This window comes from Sinohyriopsis cumingii, chromosome 19, assembly GCF_028554795.1.
Source record: "Sinohyriopsis cumingii isolate HCF-2022 chromosome 19, ASM2855479v2, whole genome shotgun sequence".
NCBI classification, from domain to species: Eukaryota; Metazoa; Mollusca; class Bivalvia; order Unionida; family Unionidae; genus Sinohyriopsis; species Sinohyriopsis cumingii.
Genome location: NC_142979.1, coordinates 60,283,245 through 60,301,843, shown reverse-complemented (window position 1 = coordinate 60,301,843; position 18,599 = coordinate 60,283,245). Strand labels below are relative to the sequence as shown.

The following is an 18,599-nucleotide window of genomic DNA, read 5'->3' as shown; positions in this document are numbered from 1 at the left end:
AGGTTAATACGAAACTAATCCTATGCTATGGAACATAACTATGCGTAGGTTACCAAAATACCAATGTTTAGTATCCGAGTCCTCAGAAGACGTTGGGTACTGGCAGTAATTTTCCTTGGATCCATAATTTACTTTGTTTCCATAACACTTTCAAAGGTATTGATGAATGAGAAACTTGGTAGTTTCAGTATAGCTACCCCAGACTGTTCTATATTTATTGTTTTCAAGTTCAGCAATCTGCCCCCCCCCCAACTTTTGTAACTTGTTTTCGATGATCACATATTTCCGAGGATTTACATTTTATGTATGAATAAAAGTAACCTACGGATAGTAAGGTTTTACAATTTTGCACGAAAGCACTTGACGCAATACTCGATAAAAACTGGTGTTGCTTTAATAAAATAAGGATAAGGAGACCTATATATATATATATATATATATATATATATATATATATATATATATATATATATATATATATATCATAAGGAGTTTGTATAGCGCCTAATGTTTAGAAGCTCTAAGCGCTTTACAACATTAGACAACATTAGACAACACCTAGAACATAAAAAACATAATGATTACAAAAAAAACCAAACACCATGAAATTAGAAAACATAAAAAACTTGCTGAAAATATATAAGGTAGGAAACATTAGGTCTTTAAGTTTGTTCTTGCAGTCGAAATAAGTGAGTTTTAAGAGCACTGTGTCTTTGTATCTAAGTTCACTGGGCTATTCATTCCACGTTGCTGGGCCCTGGTATGCAACAGAACGTTATCTATATGACTTTGTTTTCATAGTGGGAATAATGAGTATACGATTGTCAGAAGAGGAGCGTAAGTATCTTGCTGGTGTGTACACATGGGTGAGGTCGGATAGGTATGTTGGACTGGAGTCCAACAGTTAAATGTAGCACAGAGAACAGATTTTGTGTTTGATTCTGGATCAAATGGATAGCCAGTGTAGGGTACAGAGCAGTGGGGATTTGTACTCTGATCATGGTACTCTAAGTATGATCCGAGCAGCTGTGTTTTGAACTTTCTGAAGTTTCTGGAGTAGATATTGAGATGAACCAGACAGAATTGAGTTACAATAGCCCAGTCTTGAAAGTACTAATGAACACACAAGTGTTTTAGTGGCATCAACTGAAAGATATTTGCGAATGGAGCTGATGCATCTCAGCTCAAGATATGCAGCCTTGCATATATTCATGACATGTTGGTGCAATGTGAGAGTACTGTCCAGAGTAACACCTAGGTTTCATACTGACTGTATGAATTTAATGTTGATGTTGGAGATATTTATATATATATATCATATCTTCTTGGGTAACATGGTTATATTCTGATGTAGGGTAAGTCTGACCATAGATATATGCCCTGCTGTTTACAACAAAGATATGCTAATTATTTGCTGTGCTCTTTGTTTTTATTTGTGCAAATGCATATGCAAATTAGTAAAGATGTTTCCAGGCAATGACGGCATCAATCATGTGACAAAATGATGTAATCACCTAGCATTCTTTTCTGTGTGAGTTCAAAAGCGGCATTCACAAATTTGTTAAATTCAGCACCCTAGTCAGGCATCATTGTGAAATGTGGCTGTGTCATGCTTGACTATTTAATTGTCTATTAATGTAGATAAATTGCTATGAAACTTTATACACACATTTTTAGTTGGTCCTAAATGAAAATAGTCCTGCTCAGACATCCTATATGGTTGCCATGGCAGCCATCTTTAATCTCTTATGATCACTACGTCTCCTGAACAGAGTCATATCAACATGGTCCTAAATGAAACTGGTGCTGCCCAGATATCCAATATAGCTGTCACATGTTAAATGCCCAAATAATGCCTCATGTTATCTCTTTTCAACTGCCAACTGCACACTTAGTAAATTAATGCAGAATTTGTTTCTTTGATTTGGTTAAGTTGAGAGCAAATTTATCATTGCCATGGCCAGTCAAAAAAAGCAAAGTTGGGAAGTTGAAAAATGAAGCCCAAGTCACATGAACCCTGCATGTACTATATGATATTAATTGTGTATGCTTTTACAAATGAGAAAATACATGGAAAAATGAAGAAGTAAGCAACACCTAAAAATCAATAGTACTGACCTTAACCAGAGGTTTTATTGGCATAGATCTCTCATTCATGCAATAATCTAGTTGAATGAGACTAGGTTTTTACTTTAGTAATGCCAATCTTGAATGTAAAGGATTTAACTCCTATCTCAAGTCATTAAATGTATGAATATGTCTATTCAGAAATATTTGTCCCATATAAAAGGCATTGACAGGGAACCTCGTGATCAATCCTAACATTTAGAAGCACCATTGATGAGTAAGTACAGAGACAGTGCAATATGAAGAATTTATTATTTATAAAATCATTATTTTCCATTCTGTTGATATTGATGTTGGTATATATTTAGATACTGTAATCCACATGAATATAATGCATCATTATGAATTAACTGTATGTAATTATGTGGAATTTTTGTGAATTTTACAATTCTTTAAAATTACAAATACACTTTTGAGTCACTACTTAGAAGCAGATTGTAAAAAATATAATCATGGAATCCTTTTTTTTTCCCAGAATAAAACACTCCTTAGAGATGAATATACCATCAAACATTCACTTCTTCGCCAAACCTTTCAATGGCAGCCAATGGTCCCAGATCTAGCTGAAGGTAACAATACAGCCCTCTTACAATGCAGAAATTCTGTTCAAGGGAAGACTATTATTGTGGATGAGAGAGGCAAGTAGCATTCTGCTTATTATAATACAGAGTAAATTGACGGGTATATTGTTATCCATACAATAAAATTTGGACAGTTCCAGCTGGTTTTACAACAGGTATTTCTCAAAAGTTAGTTGAAACTGGCCTGGGATCAATTATTTTCAGAAGGAAAGTGTTAGATATCATCTTGTCATAACTCAACCGACTAAGGCTTGCATCCTGGAAAAACACTGATTGCATAGGTCTCAATTGTTTATTTATTCCATCTTTTATCACTCTGTTAGTTATAACCTGTGGTTGTTCAGAACAATTAGCTCACCTGGCTGTAAGGTCCTGATTTAGCAGTAGTTGCCTTTTTTTCATCATAGTTACATTGGTGGATATTTATGTTTAATTCACACATTTTTAATTTCATGATGGGTTTCAGAGATCTCAGAAACGCTTAACTATGCATATCTGGATGCCAATTTTTGATCTGGGACGTAGACCTGTGGGTTTGTATTTTTTTTATTATTAATAACCTTGGAAAATTTCTTGCAATATGTCAGTGGCTGATGTTATATATTTTTTTTCACGTAATCCTCTGGATTCCATTTCAACATTTAATTAGGAAAAAAATTAATATGAAATAAATGAATGAATAAATAAAGATAAATAAGTAAATAAATAAACAAGGGTTGTGAAGAACAGTGTCTTGTCTTTTTAGGAGTTATAGGCCTTGAGTTCATGCTGATTAGATGATGATGCCAGACAACATTGTGCTGACCACATCTTGCATTTTTTCCATAAAAGGCAAGACAATATTTGACCTGTCAAAGGTTTCTCACAGGGACAGTAATTGATGCCTTAATTTAGAGCCCTTTATAAACAATTAAGCAAATTACTGCATTTTGATTATGGTAGTGTTTTATTTGTAGGTTATGTTTGTGCCAGAGAACATTTAGCAGTGACTAATTGCTGTGAAACAAAGACACCAGCTACTTCTAAATATAACTGTTCAACTTGTCAACAAAACGCCTGTTGTTCCATCTATGAACTTTGTGTTTCCTGCTGTTTGCAGCCAGAAAAGGTAGGTTGATACCATTCTAGCATGTAAATAGGTCTGTTATTACTGTGTTGTCCATAAATAGGTTTTGAATTACTGTATTATCTGTAAATAGATATGGAATTACTAAATTGCGTATAAATAGATATAGAATTACTGAATTTGTAAATAGATCTGGAATTACTAAATTGTGTATAAATAGTTATGGGATTACTGTATTGTTTGTAAATAGATCCGGAATTATTATATTTCTGTACATTTTCAAATTTTTCATGCACTGTCAGTCCATAAAAAAGCAAAGTTATTTTCTTGTTATTTGAATTTTCGTATAGAAAAATACATGATCTTATTATAGTTATGCAGGTATTTGCACTTATCATACATCATTTTTTCAGAACAACTTTTACATTGTTGTGGACATTAGTCCATCCTCACTTTGTCCACCACAGACCTGGCATGGTGATTATCATGATTTTCAGCAGATTTACAGAGTTTCTCACCAGAAAACTTATTATAATGTACAGTTGATCTTAAATGAAACAGGTGCTGCCAAGACAGTCAATATGACTACCAGCATGGCTATCTTGTTATTGTACCTGGTGGACAGAAAGTCCTATCTGCTTGAGGCTTTCACTAGAAGATTTCTACTTGTTCCTAAATAAAATTGGTGCAGACTTGTCACCACTGCAGCATTTGTAAAATCTTGTTTTAACTACTCTTCCTGATGGAAAGTCATGTTACTATGGGATTTTCTCCAGAAGATGATGGTGTTGATCTTACATCTTGATATGGCCACCATGTTAGCTCTTACTATTCCTTCTGAATGGAATGTCATAATAACAAGGGGTTTTCACAAGCTTATGATGTCTAGTTCATCCTAATGGAAAATGGTGCTGATCGAATATCAAATATGGCCACCAAAGTGGTCATCTGGAAAATCTTATCACTACACCTCCTTGATGGATGGTGATATTGATATTGGGTTTCTGGCAAGACTTCTAGAGGCTAATCTGACATCTATTATGGTCACCAATGCAGTGGTCCTGACATTTTTTCCTTTTTTTTTTCTGCTCCTCAATGGAAATTCATAGCAGAATCAGGTTTTCATGAGAAGACTTATGATGTCTAGTAGGTCCTAATTATCAACCATCTTAAAATCTTCATATCACTACTTATCCAAAATGTAAAGCCTTATCTGCATGGGTTTTTCACGAGAAGACTTCTAATGGTGTCTAGTTGGAACTAAATGAACGTGATGCATCCAATGGTGCCACCATCACATACATCCTGACAATATTGTTATTGCTACTCATTTTAAATGGATAGTCTTATAAGCATGGGGTGTTCATGAAAAGTCTTCTTATGGTGTCTGGTTGGGCCTAAATGAAACAATGCTAGTCTGATATCCAATGTGTCCACCATGGTGACCATCTTGAAAATCTTATCTCTACATATCCTCGATGGATAGTCATATTTACATGGTGTTTTCATCAAGTGACTTCTAATAATGTCTAGTTTGTTCTAAATTAAAATGGAGTAGATCTTACATCCAATACAGGTGCCACAGTGGCTAATTTGAAAACCTTGTTATTGCTGAAAAATAACAGAGATGATTTCAACACTCCATGGTTAATCCCTGGAAATTCTTGTTGGTCTGTAGAATCAGTCCCATCAAGGGACTCTTGTTGGTCTGTAGAATCAGTCCCATCAAGGGACTCTTGTTATATGATCTTGTCAATGATGAGCATGTAGTGGTTGGATTGCCTTCAGCAGATGATTGCAGCAGTGTAATTGTGTAATGGTGGTAGCCCAGTCATCACATGGTACTTACCTGTTGCTGAACTATGGTAGCCTCCAAAATTTTATTTTTTCATCTGCATGCAAACTTGTATTAAGTGCAGTATCATGGTAAAAAAAAGAGCATAACATCATTGATTTAGAAATGCCAAAATAAAAATAAAATCAGCAAATTTTATCTCACATTCACAGACAATAAAAGACCATGGTATCATAAATAGTGTTAATACTTAACTCTGTTAATGCAGTATTTGTGGAAAATGAAGAAAAAAAGAAGAGAAAATGAAAAGTCACACTGTATGTACATTAGATACCACAGAGGAACTGGGCAGGCTCCATTTATATTCAGGATGTGTACCTTCACATTCCCATCTTTCTGCCACACAGAAAATACCTCCAATCTTTTCTTTACATAGAGAAAGATCAGTTTCGAGTTCTTTTGTTTAGCCTGACCTATGCCCCCAGAACTTTTACCTGACTGATGGAAGTAGTTGCAGGCTTGAGGTCTTTAAGGACCCCTGTTTCCCAGTATTTTGCCAACTGGCAGAGTCTTTGTTTCCTTAGGAATTCTCTTTTGAAGGATCTGTCCCAATGTTGGCCGATGACAACTCATTTTGATCTTATCCCCAGTGTAGAGAAGTCAGTTCTCTTCCATTCTCAGGACCTTGTATATGTGATGATGAAATTCCACACCAGCCGTGTAAAGATTTATGTTCCTCAGGACATGATCAACCAAATCCTGTTCATCATATTGGATCTTCTAGCCAATACCCCATCAGCTTGCCTTTACCTCTTTCCAGTGACCTAGTGGTTAGAGCATCTGCCTCGCATGAAGGAGGTCGTGTGTTTGATCCTTAGCCGAGTCATACCATAGACTTACAAAAATTGTACTAACAGCTGCCTCGCTTGGTGCTCAGCATTAAGAGGTTAGTGTTAGGACTGGTCAGCCAGGTGTCAGGATAATGCGACTGGGTGGGGCATCGTGCTACATGTCTGCAGCATGATGCCCCAGTGGTAGACATCAATATAAACTGTTACACTACAGATATCGTAGCAATATGACTGAAAAATTGTTAAAGCTACTTTAAAAATCAAAATCACACACACACACACTTTCCATTGAATTCTGAATGGTAACTGTGGTATGGTTTTTCTGCCTTGCCAATCAGAGTTTCTGACTAAGAATCAGCTACCACCTTCAGTAGCTCCACTTCCTGTTGAGATCCACAGTCTCAGCCATATCTGTACTTGGGATGATCCGGATAAGATTCTTTGGCCAGTTAGAGCTGTGAGGTTTTATTTGGCTTCCTGAAGGGAGAAGGAAGGGTCAGTATTATTTCTTCCTACCTCTTGATATTCATAATATTTTGGCAGCCATCACATCTTGGTGGGCTGTCTTCACTTTTTACCAAAGCTTATCAGTCTTCTCAGGATTATCTTTCTTTCATGCAAAATAAAGCACATGAAGTTAGAGCTGTTGCTATATTTTGGGCCTCTTTGGATGATCTTTTAGCTACATCACAGCATGTGGTCCAGTCATCCACCAGCCTATAGTAGTGAATGCTCCTACCGTAAGGGTAAGTGCAGTTGTTTTCTTTATCAGTTTTGTTAAGGTCATCAGCCTCCATCCAGCCTTATAAATTCAGCAAAGAAATAGTAACAGGTAATGTATTAATGTTATTAAAATGTAGTTGTTTGGTGTCTAAAACTAGTTTTTATTATGTAATACTTGCTTACTACTAAATAAAGATTTCCTTCTCCCACCTCACTCTAATGTCCTGTATTCTCAGTCCAAATCAAACGAGGAACATCTTTGATGTTTAGTTTGCTTTGTTGTTGTGCTTTCTTTGAGTTCAAAGATGACCATGACATCATTAGCAGGTCTGGTGTCTGTGAATATGTTAGAGGCTGTTCAGGAGACAGCTCCGGTGGCCTAGTGATTAGAGTGTCCTCCTTGGATGTGGGAGGTCACAGGTTTCAACCCCTGCCGAGTCATACCAAAGACTTATAAAACTGGTACCAACAGCTGCCTCACTAGGCACTCAGCATTATGAGGTTAGTGTTACGGCTGGTCAGCCTGGTGTCAGGATAACATGACTGGGTGGGACATCATGCTTCATGTGTGTGGCAAGATGCCTCAGTGCTAGGCTGGACATCACTATAAACTGCCACACTGCAGACACAGTAGCAGTATGACTGAAAAATTGTTAAAGCTATCTTAAAAATCCAAATCACACACAGGCCAGTTTGTGCCCTAACTGTCTTTGGCTCACTGGACAGGACATTCCGCTCGGAGTTACATAATCAGTAGAGAACATGATTGAGTTCTGAGATTTATGCTGCTTGTGCTTATGTACTGCCTCTGCAATTCTCCTCAGTTAAAAGTCAGTAGCTCAAGTATGGGTGAGATTGCATGAGATCTTCCCAAGATTCAGCATTGATGCTGACTAATGGGGTGAAGGAGTAATTAGCTTGGACTGGGAACTAGAAGTTCTAGGAAGGGAAAGCTATGCAGTAGTAGTAGATAAGTATTATATAATTAAAATGACCCCCCCCCACATATTTATAAAGGGTTTTCATTAAAGCAATAATGATAGAACTTGAAAATATAATATGCGATCTGTTGATTTTTGACAAAAGTTGGTTGACACTGGTGTGAATTCTGCTTCTGCCTATCCTATATCAGGCCCTATACTTCTGTTATCCTCTTGGTTCTGTCCCTAGATGTGTCCATGGGGTAAAGAAAGAGGACATGATTTGATTTTTTTCTTATAATGTTTTAATAACCTCTCATCTAAGTGACTTTTTTTTGGGTTTTTATATGATCTGATATCTCCCCTTTCTCTCTAAACCATGACTGGCTCCCATGTTATGTCCCTGGTTAGGACCCATAAGGTAAGAGGCAGGGCACTTTTTGATGAAGTCTTGCCTAGTTTGAAGAATATTGGGAATATAACACCATTACCGGTACATATGTGAAACATTGCACCACTCCCAATCATAGGCCACATTATCGAATGGGTCCATTGGGTCCATAATTTGTTTGCTTCAGTAGTTCTGCATCCAATATCCAGTGTATCTGTAAATATTATTTATTTCCCTGGTTCCAGTAGGATTCTTGCCTTTATGATGGGTTTTGTCTTAGACTTTGGACCCATGGGGTCATGTGGCTATGCCCTTCGATATATCATCAAGTAGTCCTGGGAACATGCCATGTGTTTCATAAAACATATTTCTTGTGTATTCATAAAAGGAGATATCTCTTTGGTTATTATTATCACTTTTGTTTTTTGTTTTTGATTATAAGTGTCACTTTGTTTTGACCCAACAGAAACCAGTGTTACAGAAGATACTTCAGGAAGCGAGAATTTCATACAACAAGCTGTATGTTTCTGTATCCGATCAATTTGAACTTTGCTTAGTCAAATGCAGGACTTCATCGCAGGTAGGTGTACTTACCTGAGCTGGTTACCACAAGAAAGTTTGTACTGTGGTATACCAGGGTATTTCTGAACATACTGCAATATGTTCCATAGTATGCCACAGTTATATTAGGGCCCAACAACATATGTTCTTAGCAGGGGTCTGATATTTTTTGTTAAATTTTCATCAATCAATCAGTTGCTGGGAAAATATCTTGCTGTGATTTATGGCAAAATAAAACTATATTATATCCATTATATTATCTGAATAATAATAATAATAATAATAATAATAATAATAATAATAATAATAATAAATATAATAATAATAATATTGAGATAAAATAAAATAATATATCTTGGCTGAAAACAAAATATCAGCTGACACCCACCCCTTGCCACCCCATCTCCAAAAACAGAATGAGTGGTCAGTACCATATAATATATGAATTTCCTATGTGTGTGTTAATTGTTGAATAAGCTGTAATCTAAAAAATTATAACTAAACTTGGCTTACACTATAGCTGACACCCTGTGAATGTCATCATGCAGACAGATTGTTGATAAAAATAGACACACAAAGCTAACACCTACTGTACACTATTGATATAATAGGCAGGGAAACTTTGAAAGCTGATAGCCAGGCAAGATGTGTATCAGAGAGGGCCAGTAATCATAAAACACACTTACTTAACAAACAATAAAATATTTATTAGTGGACTTGATAAATTATGTAAGTAAATGCTGTCCTGCAAATCTTTGAATTATTTGTGGCCTTACAAAGGATTACATGCATTTAACACTTTAGCATATGCTAGTTAAAGTAACTAAAAATATGACATTTTATTTTTAGTCCAAAATTTCTCCAAAAGTTGTATTTGACCCGAATATCTTTCACATTTGGTAACCATGTTAGCATATGTGACATGTATCAGGCATGTGATTAAATGAGTATAAATATACTTGTAATGTTCAAAATCAATTTGTGACAACTTCAACTGTTTTGTACAAAATATAATAACTGAATTATTTTTTAATGAAAAATGAAAACATTAAATTCATAACCAGATTACTTAAGAATTTCAATACATTCATTACTCATGAAATCGACCAAAGTACCGGTACAGTGAAAATGTATTGTGGTATGTGCTATAAGAAAAAAATACTGCAGGAAATTGGTATAATGGTAATATCATGCATTTCTGGTCTTTACTGTAGCTATTCCTCAGTTAGATCTGAATATATTTGTATCTCTGTTATATTATGTGCATGGGGGACAGTATGTCTATTCAACAATCCTGTTATGTAATTAATTTATTTTTGAATTTGTTCATTTTAAAGTACCTAATGGATTTTAAATCAGATCTTGTTTAAGGTTAAATATCAAACAGATTTGACACAAAATTGAATTTTCATACTTTTAGCTCACCGGGACATAGGTGAGCTTATGGTATGACCTTTCATCTGGCGTGCATCATACATCATCCATCTGTCCATCAGCACTTGTTGTGAACAGTCGAGAGGCTTCATTTCATAGCAGATTATAATCATATTTAATCTAAGCTTACATCAAGGCCTCTGCTAAGTTTGATTGTTAGAGACATCCATACATATTAATGAAGTGGCCATGTTAATCTTGTACCTGTTTGGCTGAACTTGTGACCAGTAATGAGGATCCAATCTGATCAGATGTTTTGAATCAAACTTACAACCTTCTGGTCATGAGTCTAGTCCCTTAACCATTGATCCACAGCATCTCCCTTAGTCTTAGCGGTTTCCAAATTATGATGATAGGGGCAGGGCCTCAGGGAGGGATAGTTTATTTGTAAGGACAGATCCAGCAATCTATGTTGATAGCATAGATTAATTACCATTGTAATGCCATGTAAGTGCAATGTACTTTATGGGTGAGGCTGTGAAAAGTTTCCGAGTTATGAAACAGGACCCTGTCCTCAATGGCATGGAGATATGAAAGAGATGTAAGGGAGAATACTGGCTGTATAAATGGCACATCATTTGTATGCCAATAAAGTGGTATGTGTGTGTTTGTGTATATAGATATATATATAAGCTTTTTGGTTTTATTCTTTGTGATGAACACTATAACTGACTCAATTATTACTGGTGCACAACTAAATATATTGTTATCTCATTTTATATATTGCCTGTTGTGCATCTAACATGCAGAAGTCCAGAATATTTCTTAGATTTTGTGGTAATTGTTTGTTTTGTATATGTAAGCTGTACAAAGATTTTGCTTAGCTTGAAACTTGGGGAAGCCATTTTGAATTTGGGCTGTTATCAAACTCCTCCAGCAAATATCATATATTAATGTCCTGTATGGAATGGTCACCTGCCTTCCATCCCTTCCATGGCATAGTGTTTCCTGACCAAATAATGCTTTTACCTGCCTTAAGTGGTCACTGGCACATTATCTGTAGTGAATTTTTGCTTCATATGAAGGTATTGTTTAGATCAATGACTGTTGTGTCAATCACTTTGTGAATATTTCTCATCTTGCTTTTACTCCCTACTGTTATGTGCATTGGGGCTTATATGTCTATCCTGTTAAGTAAGTCGTAATACTAACCTTTTAATGCTGAGCGCCTAGTGAGGCAGCTGTTAGTACTATTTTTATAAGACTCTGGTATGACTTGGCCAGGGTTTGAACCCGCGACCTCCCACATCTGAGGTGGATGCTCTAACCACTAGGCCACCGGAGCAGTCTTCTTAGACAGAAACATTAATTTGGAATTATAGTGAATTCTAACAAGGATATCTTGGACTATATTATTGTGATTAATTGGAAGATTGTTAGTATATCATCACACTTCAGGGCACTGGTGCATTAGTACATTCAAGACTACAGGTACATTGACCCTTCATTGCTGGATTTTAATTTGAACACCACTAGAATCTAATCAGAACTTGATTAATTAGGACTGGTGATAGAATGTTTGGACTATTTGGGATTTAATTCATAATACTGTATGTTCACTTTGTAATTTAGGGAAATTAATTATTTGTTGAGCAGCAGGGGTCTCTACAGCCTGGACCATGGAAAAATGTTGATTTCTTTGTTGCCAAAAACCAGTCTGAGCCTTGTATGTAAGGTTGGTTGGCAAAATGAAATTGCCAACCATTTCACTGAAGCACAACAGAATTAATGTCCAGATGCATTCTTGTGGTACAAAATAATATAATTAATAGCAAAAGGAGATTCTATTTCATAGGTAATTGTTTTATTTATTGTTATAATTGTTAGTTTTTAATCAGGCACACCCACCCAAAAGTGAACCCATGGGTGCAAAACCACCACCCTTGAGGGTTGGATGTGGGTGGGTTTCAAGCAAGCAAGTTTCACTTGGGTAAAGCTATGTTTGCTACAAGTACCCATTGAGTGATATTTCAGCATCTTCTCAGCTGATCACAGTTGTCTCCCCAATTATAATAATTTGTTTACAAAAGCTGACAAATTGTCTGTCATGTGTTTCGAACCTGAACAAATTTTGCTTGGTGACCAGCAGTCGTTGAACAAACTTCTGACTGCATTAACCTCTACAGTATGAGATTGCTGTAGAAATATATTGGAAAATTGATGTACAAAGATGCCAGAGTGTTGTTTACAACAAATCAGTAACACTAGCTACTACCCCCACCCAAACAGGTGAGACTGATTATTGCTTTTCCACCATATGAATCACAGAGTGTTCCCAAACAGGTTTATTGAAATCTTCCCATATGGATTTTATATCATGTATGCTTGTTAGGACCACACTAAAAAATATTATAATCTTATCCCTTTGATAAGGCTTGTCATTTCCTTGTGTTTAATGGACAGCAGCATTTCAATTATGGTTCAGTCAAGTGAATGTACCCTGCTAAAAAAAAATGTGTCATCTTTAGCTGGGAGTAGGTTAGTGGAATGCAAATCATTTCCTCACCAAAGGTTCTGGTGGGTAAAAAAATACAATACATTACTATGTATACTGAAATCTTTTTTTTTTTTTATTATACTGCTTTGATAGAGCTGAATTAGTTATACCAACAGCTACACTCTGTAGTGAAATCAGATGAATGTCAAAATATTTTCCAGCAGCTGGTATTGATCAAAAAGTTTCTGTTTCATCTAACTGTAAATTTCCAGAGCAAATTGATTGTGCATTTTTTTGGTACCTGCCAGTGCCTCCCCCATATTTGTTATTTTTGCTGTGTAATAGCCTCAAAATTTTCTAAATGATTATCAAGTTTATTAGAATTAATATGGTCAACAACAATACCATTACTGATCAATCTGTTAAAATATTCATAAACAAATATATGAAAACAGTATTTGGTCTTCGGAATGCTTGGTGCTCACACACCGATCATGAGGTAACTGGTAATAATGACAGTGCTGACAGGTCACCACAGTTGACAATGTCTAATCACACCAGCATGATTTGCATCATAATAAACCAAGAATTCATCAGTATACACTTGCTCCACACACACACACACATATATATATATATATATATATATATATATACACACACACACACACACACACATATATACATCTAGATATGTTTTCTCCAGTTGACAAGATTGGTTTCTAATCATAGATTTTCTCGCGAAAAAATCTGTGATTTTTTATTGAGATAATCTTTAGGATCTTTTATTTTAGCCTTGTCTTCCTCATGATGACTTTTATCATAGTATCATTTTAGTGCTCTATATTTTTTTGCCCCACAATGAAAACAAAATTTTGACATTTTCCTCACTCCCATTCTGCATTTCATGTATGGTTTTGGCCCTTAATTTCCTCATTGGACTTGCTAAATGAAATCCACAGTATTCATTACAACATTTTTTTCCCACATGGGGTTGTTGATCCAATCTTAAGCCACTTACAAGTAATTTTTGCTTGTGACATTAGTGTATAATATTCCAGAATAATGCTCAAAACTTACCTTAATTATATAATATGTAGGTGGACTGTAGCAGAACAATTGTGAGAACAGTATTATAATCTCACTTTTTTTTAGACCAGCCATTGTTAACTCATTAACTTGTCATACTTTACCTTCCTCATCTCCCGAGTACCACGATAACATTGCACAGTTTACCTAGCTTATATCCCCGGTGCTGAGTCGGAGTGCCAGGATTTGTCTTTGCCTGAATCCTGCATGACGAGTTAAATTGGCACAAGCCATTGGTTGATTTCAAACCAGTTCTTAATTATGCAGGCTGTTTAACTAATACAATTTTAGCTTACATAGAGTGAACATTGCTGAACAATGGAAAAAGATTTGACTTCATTAGCAGCAGAATTAGTGAAATATTTAGATTAGGCAATGATGAAAATTACAAGAATCTGCCACTGGGAGTAGACTTTTACTTGAAGACTCTTGACGGAGTATTCACACTAGGTTAAGTTTGCAAGGGAGATGACAAGTTGAATTTTAGTGTATGTAAAATAGAAATAATTTCATGTCTTGATAGTGTTAATTATTCAGTGTGAATTCATAATGGATTTTATGGATTATTCATGGCAAGAGAAACGAATTGGTAAGTAAATCATTTATTTTTATCGTTATTCAGGAGTTTTATATTTGCATGTTGCATGAAATTTAGTACATAATTTTATTGAGAACTGCTGTGCCAAATTTCAGCTTAATTAAAGGAACCTAAACAAGAAAATAACAAATTTAATGCAAGTAGCTCCCTCTGTAAAAATATGCAAGCCAAGTGCTCTGAGCAAATCTCAGGGATACAGGCACTGGTAAGGCTAACACTGCCCTAGGTGATCTCTCTGCAAGTATGCCTGGCTATTTGTCTCAGGGGTTAATGAGTTAAATCAAAAATTGATCTGGAAAATTTGTAAAATTAGATTAAATTGTTAGAAACTACGAGAGTTTGCAAGAGTATCTTTGATTAAACCAGGTTTGATTTTGATAGAGTAGATGGTAAGAAAAAATGCCCACCGTTTGATATACAATTATATGAACATATCAGAATGGCCAAGGAAGAGTTTAAGCAGATCCAATTGCACAGCTCATGTTTGGTCAGTGTTCCAGATAGATCACAATGGTATTTTCATTGATGCTGCAATGAATGACCAACATGGTGGGATGATTTTTTTATTGCTTAACTGATGATAAAAGGTATTTATTTAGAATTAAATTTATTGTCAAACATGATGGTGGGGATGGCCCAACTTAGATTATTCAGTATAAATTCAACCCTGTTCAACAATCATGATCATGTGACCTGCATATTGTCATTGCAGATAAAGGTTCTGCACTGAGAATGCTGATGGGCACTGACAGGCCATATTATGAAGAATCATATCCTGTAACAGCTGTTGTATACACGAGCCCGATATTAATCCTCATCAAACAATGTGAACTGGTATCTTAAATTGTGTAGCTCAGTGGGTCTTGGAACATTTTATGATTGCCCGGTTGAGGAAAAGAATTAACAGAATCATGAATCTATCATAAATATAAACAAATGGACAGAGCATGTTAACGACATTGGAGCCCTTATAGAAGATGTTGTAGTGTTGGAAAAGAGATTAAAATTTCTGATAGTAGTAAAAACCATAACTGATGAGGTTTTGCACAATTCCAGCAAATATTGTAGTAATGGCACCCCTGTAGTGCTAATTGACTACAGTGCTGATGTGTGAACCACAAGTGTAACAAAGTTTCTGCACACAAAAAATACTAGATTTTACCATGATAATATTTTGGAGGAAATTTGAAATATTAGTAAACACAATCCTGCATCACTCTGGCTGTTTCAGAGTGATCCAGAATCAGACTGGATCCTGGTTTGATCAGTTTGTAATGCCTTCAGGTAAACTTTATTGCAAAGAATGTCTCCATGATCAGATGAAACAGGTGGCACTAAAATATACCATCGTCGATTCACAAATGTACATAGATGAATTTCTGAATAATTGTATTACAATCTTGTCTGTGGTTGCTCATGTCGCCAGACAAAATAATTCATGGCAACCAACCCCAAAACACCTTTACAGGGATATATCATGTTCAGTTATTCATGGCAGACTTTGGAACACAAAATATAATCTGTTGATGTAATTTCAGTTGATATGGTAGCCCACTAGTTTTCTTGAAGTGGGTGAATCTAAGCTGCATTTCTCATGACTTGGTTATCCTTCATATGAAATGACCAGAGTTGCAATAAATGGTTTGCTTCCGGCAGTGGATTTAACTGGATTTGCAGAGATTGGATCATTTGAGTTTGTCGCAAACATTCATCCAGTTAATGTTGATAGCTTTGGTCATCATTTTAATAAACCAGATATGGAGATAAATCTAATAGACTGCTGTGCAAAAATAAACTTGGTTGGGCTCCAATAGTACTGTTGAGATTTATGCTTAGTAAGAATATATTGACATCACTGACATTGAACCATGGCAATAATTTCATATAGGCCAAAATAAAAAGTCTGGCTGCCAGAGGATGATGCTATATCATTTTCAAAAGATATGAGCCAAAACTTTTTTGGCAAATTTACCCAGGGAGCCTCATCAGATACAAGTGCCGTTGTATAGGGTTAACTATGGGCCAAGTAGAACTTAATTTTATAATCGCAGATACGGCAGAAAAAAGGGGTGTTAGTGTTCAGAGTGGGGGCAGATCTTCAAGTTGGAAATGCAATTGGTACTATCATCAGCTACTACAAAGGCGATTCACCTCAGTTTATTCATTTGAGATCTCTGATGCTGGCATAATCATCAGTAAACCTGTTATTGATGATTAACTGATTACCAAATGACGCTGTTAGAGATGCCACTGACTCATTTTATGTATGTAAATAAAAAAAATAGATCTTTTAAAAATATTTTGATGTTGCACACCAGCAACACCAACTCAGTTTGTTGGGGTCATTGTCAAATAAAAATGAACAAATACATAATTATTATGAATTTGCAGATTATAAACCACATTGAGTTTATTACCACAACGATAAATTATCACAACTGTCATTCGCGCCATCTGCAAATTATCCTGTCACACGAGATGAAATGGTTTATCTTAAAGGTCCGGGTGGTTCTGGTAAAACAATGTGTGCATTAGAATTATTTAGGGATTCCGATATTGCTAACCCCAACTCACTGTCTTGCTAGAATTCCTTATCTTTGCATGGAAGTCTGGAACTTCTTAATGGGCATTCTTGGAGTCTGTCACATTCCTGGGCGAAAGCAAAATCCTGTCAAACAGCCTGACCATGTGTTGCTAATTGGTCCTCATGTAATGGTCTCTGCACAAGTCAGAGTCACATTTTCAGCTGTGGAGAAGGCCAGTGGTGGACTTGTTTCATATGAGATTGAATAACCAGCTTCATCGAGCACTAGACCATATGGGCAGTGAACTCTTTCATTATGAAGCTAGTACATCTCTATGCTTACACCTTCCAATGCTCCCAAATAATTTTGCAGGTTCTCTACCAAGTCAGGAGCCCAGTGTCTCATTTCATCCTGGTAGCCCACCCATGTGGCGCCAGTGGATGTGGTTCAACAATCTACTCAAAAGCGTGAGATGAATTAGCCAATCAAAAATTCAATCCATCAATTATAGTTTATAAATTCACACACACACATAGTCCTAAATGGAAATGTTGCTGCTTGGACATCCAGTATAACCATCATAGTGGCCTTCTTGAAAATTTAGTTATTACAGTTTCTCTTGAATGGAATGATATTGTCAATTTTTTTTACAGAAGACTTTGTCTAGTTAATCATAAATTAAAGTGGCTTTGATTTGATCTCCAGTAATGGCCACAAAATATCGCCACTTTGAAAATCTTGTCACTGCTCCTGAAGGCAAAGTCTTGTTGACAAAGGGTTTTCACCAAAAGACTTCTTATAATGCCTTGTTTGTCCTCATTGAAAATGGCGCTGCTCAGAAGTCCAAAATGGCTGACACAGCATCCATCTTGAAAATCTTGTTATTGGTACATCTCCGGAAGGGATGGTCATAGCAGTATGGGGTTTTCACAGAAAGATTTGCTATGATGTATGGTTGGTCCAAAATGAAAATGGTGTTGATCTTCTTCCAGTATGGCTGCAGCAGTGGCTAATTTGAAAATCTTGTTATTTTCTCAAAAATATCACATGGTTTAAATACTCTGAAGTTATAAGGAGAAAATGGATTTATCTTCTGTTCGTGAAATTCTTATGGCCACTACAGCATTGTCCCTTTTAGGGAGTCTTTTTTTTGTTGTTTTGCTTTTCTAAACTGAGACTTATTGAAACTTAAGTGGATGGATATATTTAAACAAATCTAGATCTGTTTTTATTTTACAGAGTGTCCAACATGAAAATTCCTACAGGGATCCCAAAGCCAAGTATTGTTATGGGGAAAACCCACCTGATCTTCAAGTGGTTGTGTCCTGAAAATCAAAAGAACTGCTGAACTAGTCACCAGATTATTTTTCAAAACTTTTGTCAGCAAAACTCTGAATATTTATACAACTTTTGTACATAGTGTATAGGTATCCTGTAAATCTGTGCTTTAAAAATACAGTATCCTCCAAGTTGTTTTTTTTACCGCAGCATCTTTTTGATA

General features: G+C 35.8%; 1 protein-coding gene across 1 annotated transcript; it reads left to right on the top strand.

Annotated features, from left to right (window-relative positions):
- The first annotated feature begins 27 nt into the window (after positions 1 to 27).
- Positions 28 to 18,474, top strand: LOC149775797 (SREBP regulating gene protein-like). Its single transcript, XM_089944047.1, has 5 exons — positions 28 to 156; positions 2,603 to 2,765; positions 3,665 to 3,816; positions 8,921 to 9,034; positions 18,338 to 18,474. The coding sequence occupies exons 1-5, from the start codon at positions 64 to 66 to the stop codon at positions 18,425 to 18,427; spliced, it is 612 nt and encodes a 203-aa protein (XP_089800173.1). The 5' UTR covers positions 28 to 63; the 3' UTR covers positions 18,428 to 18,474.
- The last annotated feature ends 125 nt before the right edge of the window (positions 18,475 to 18,599 follow it).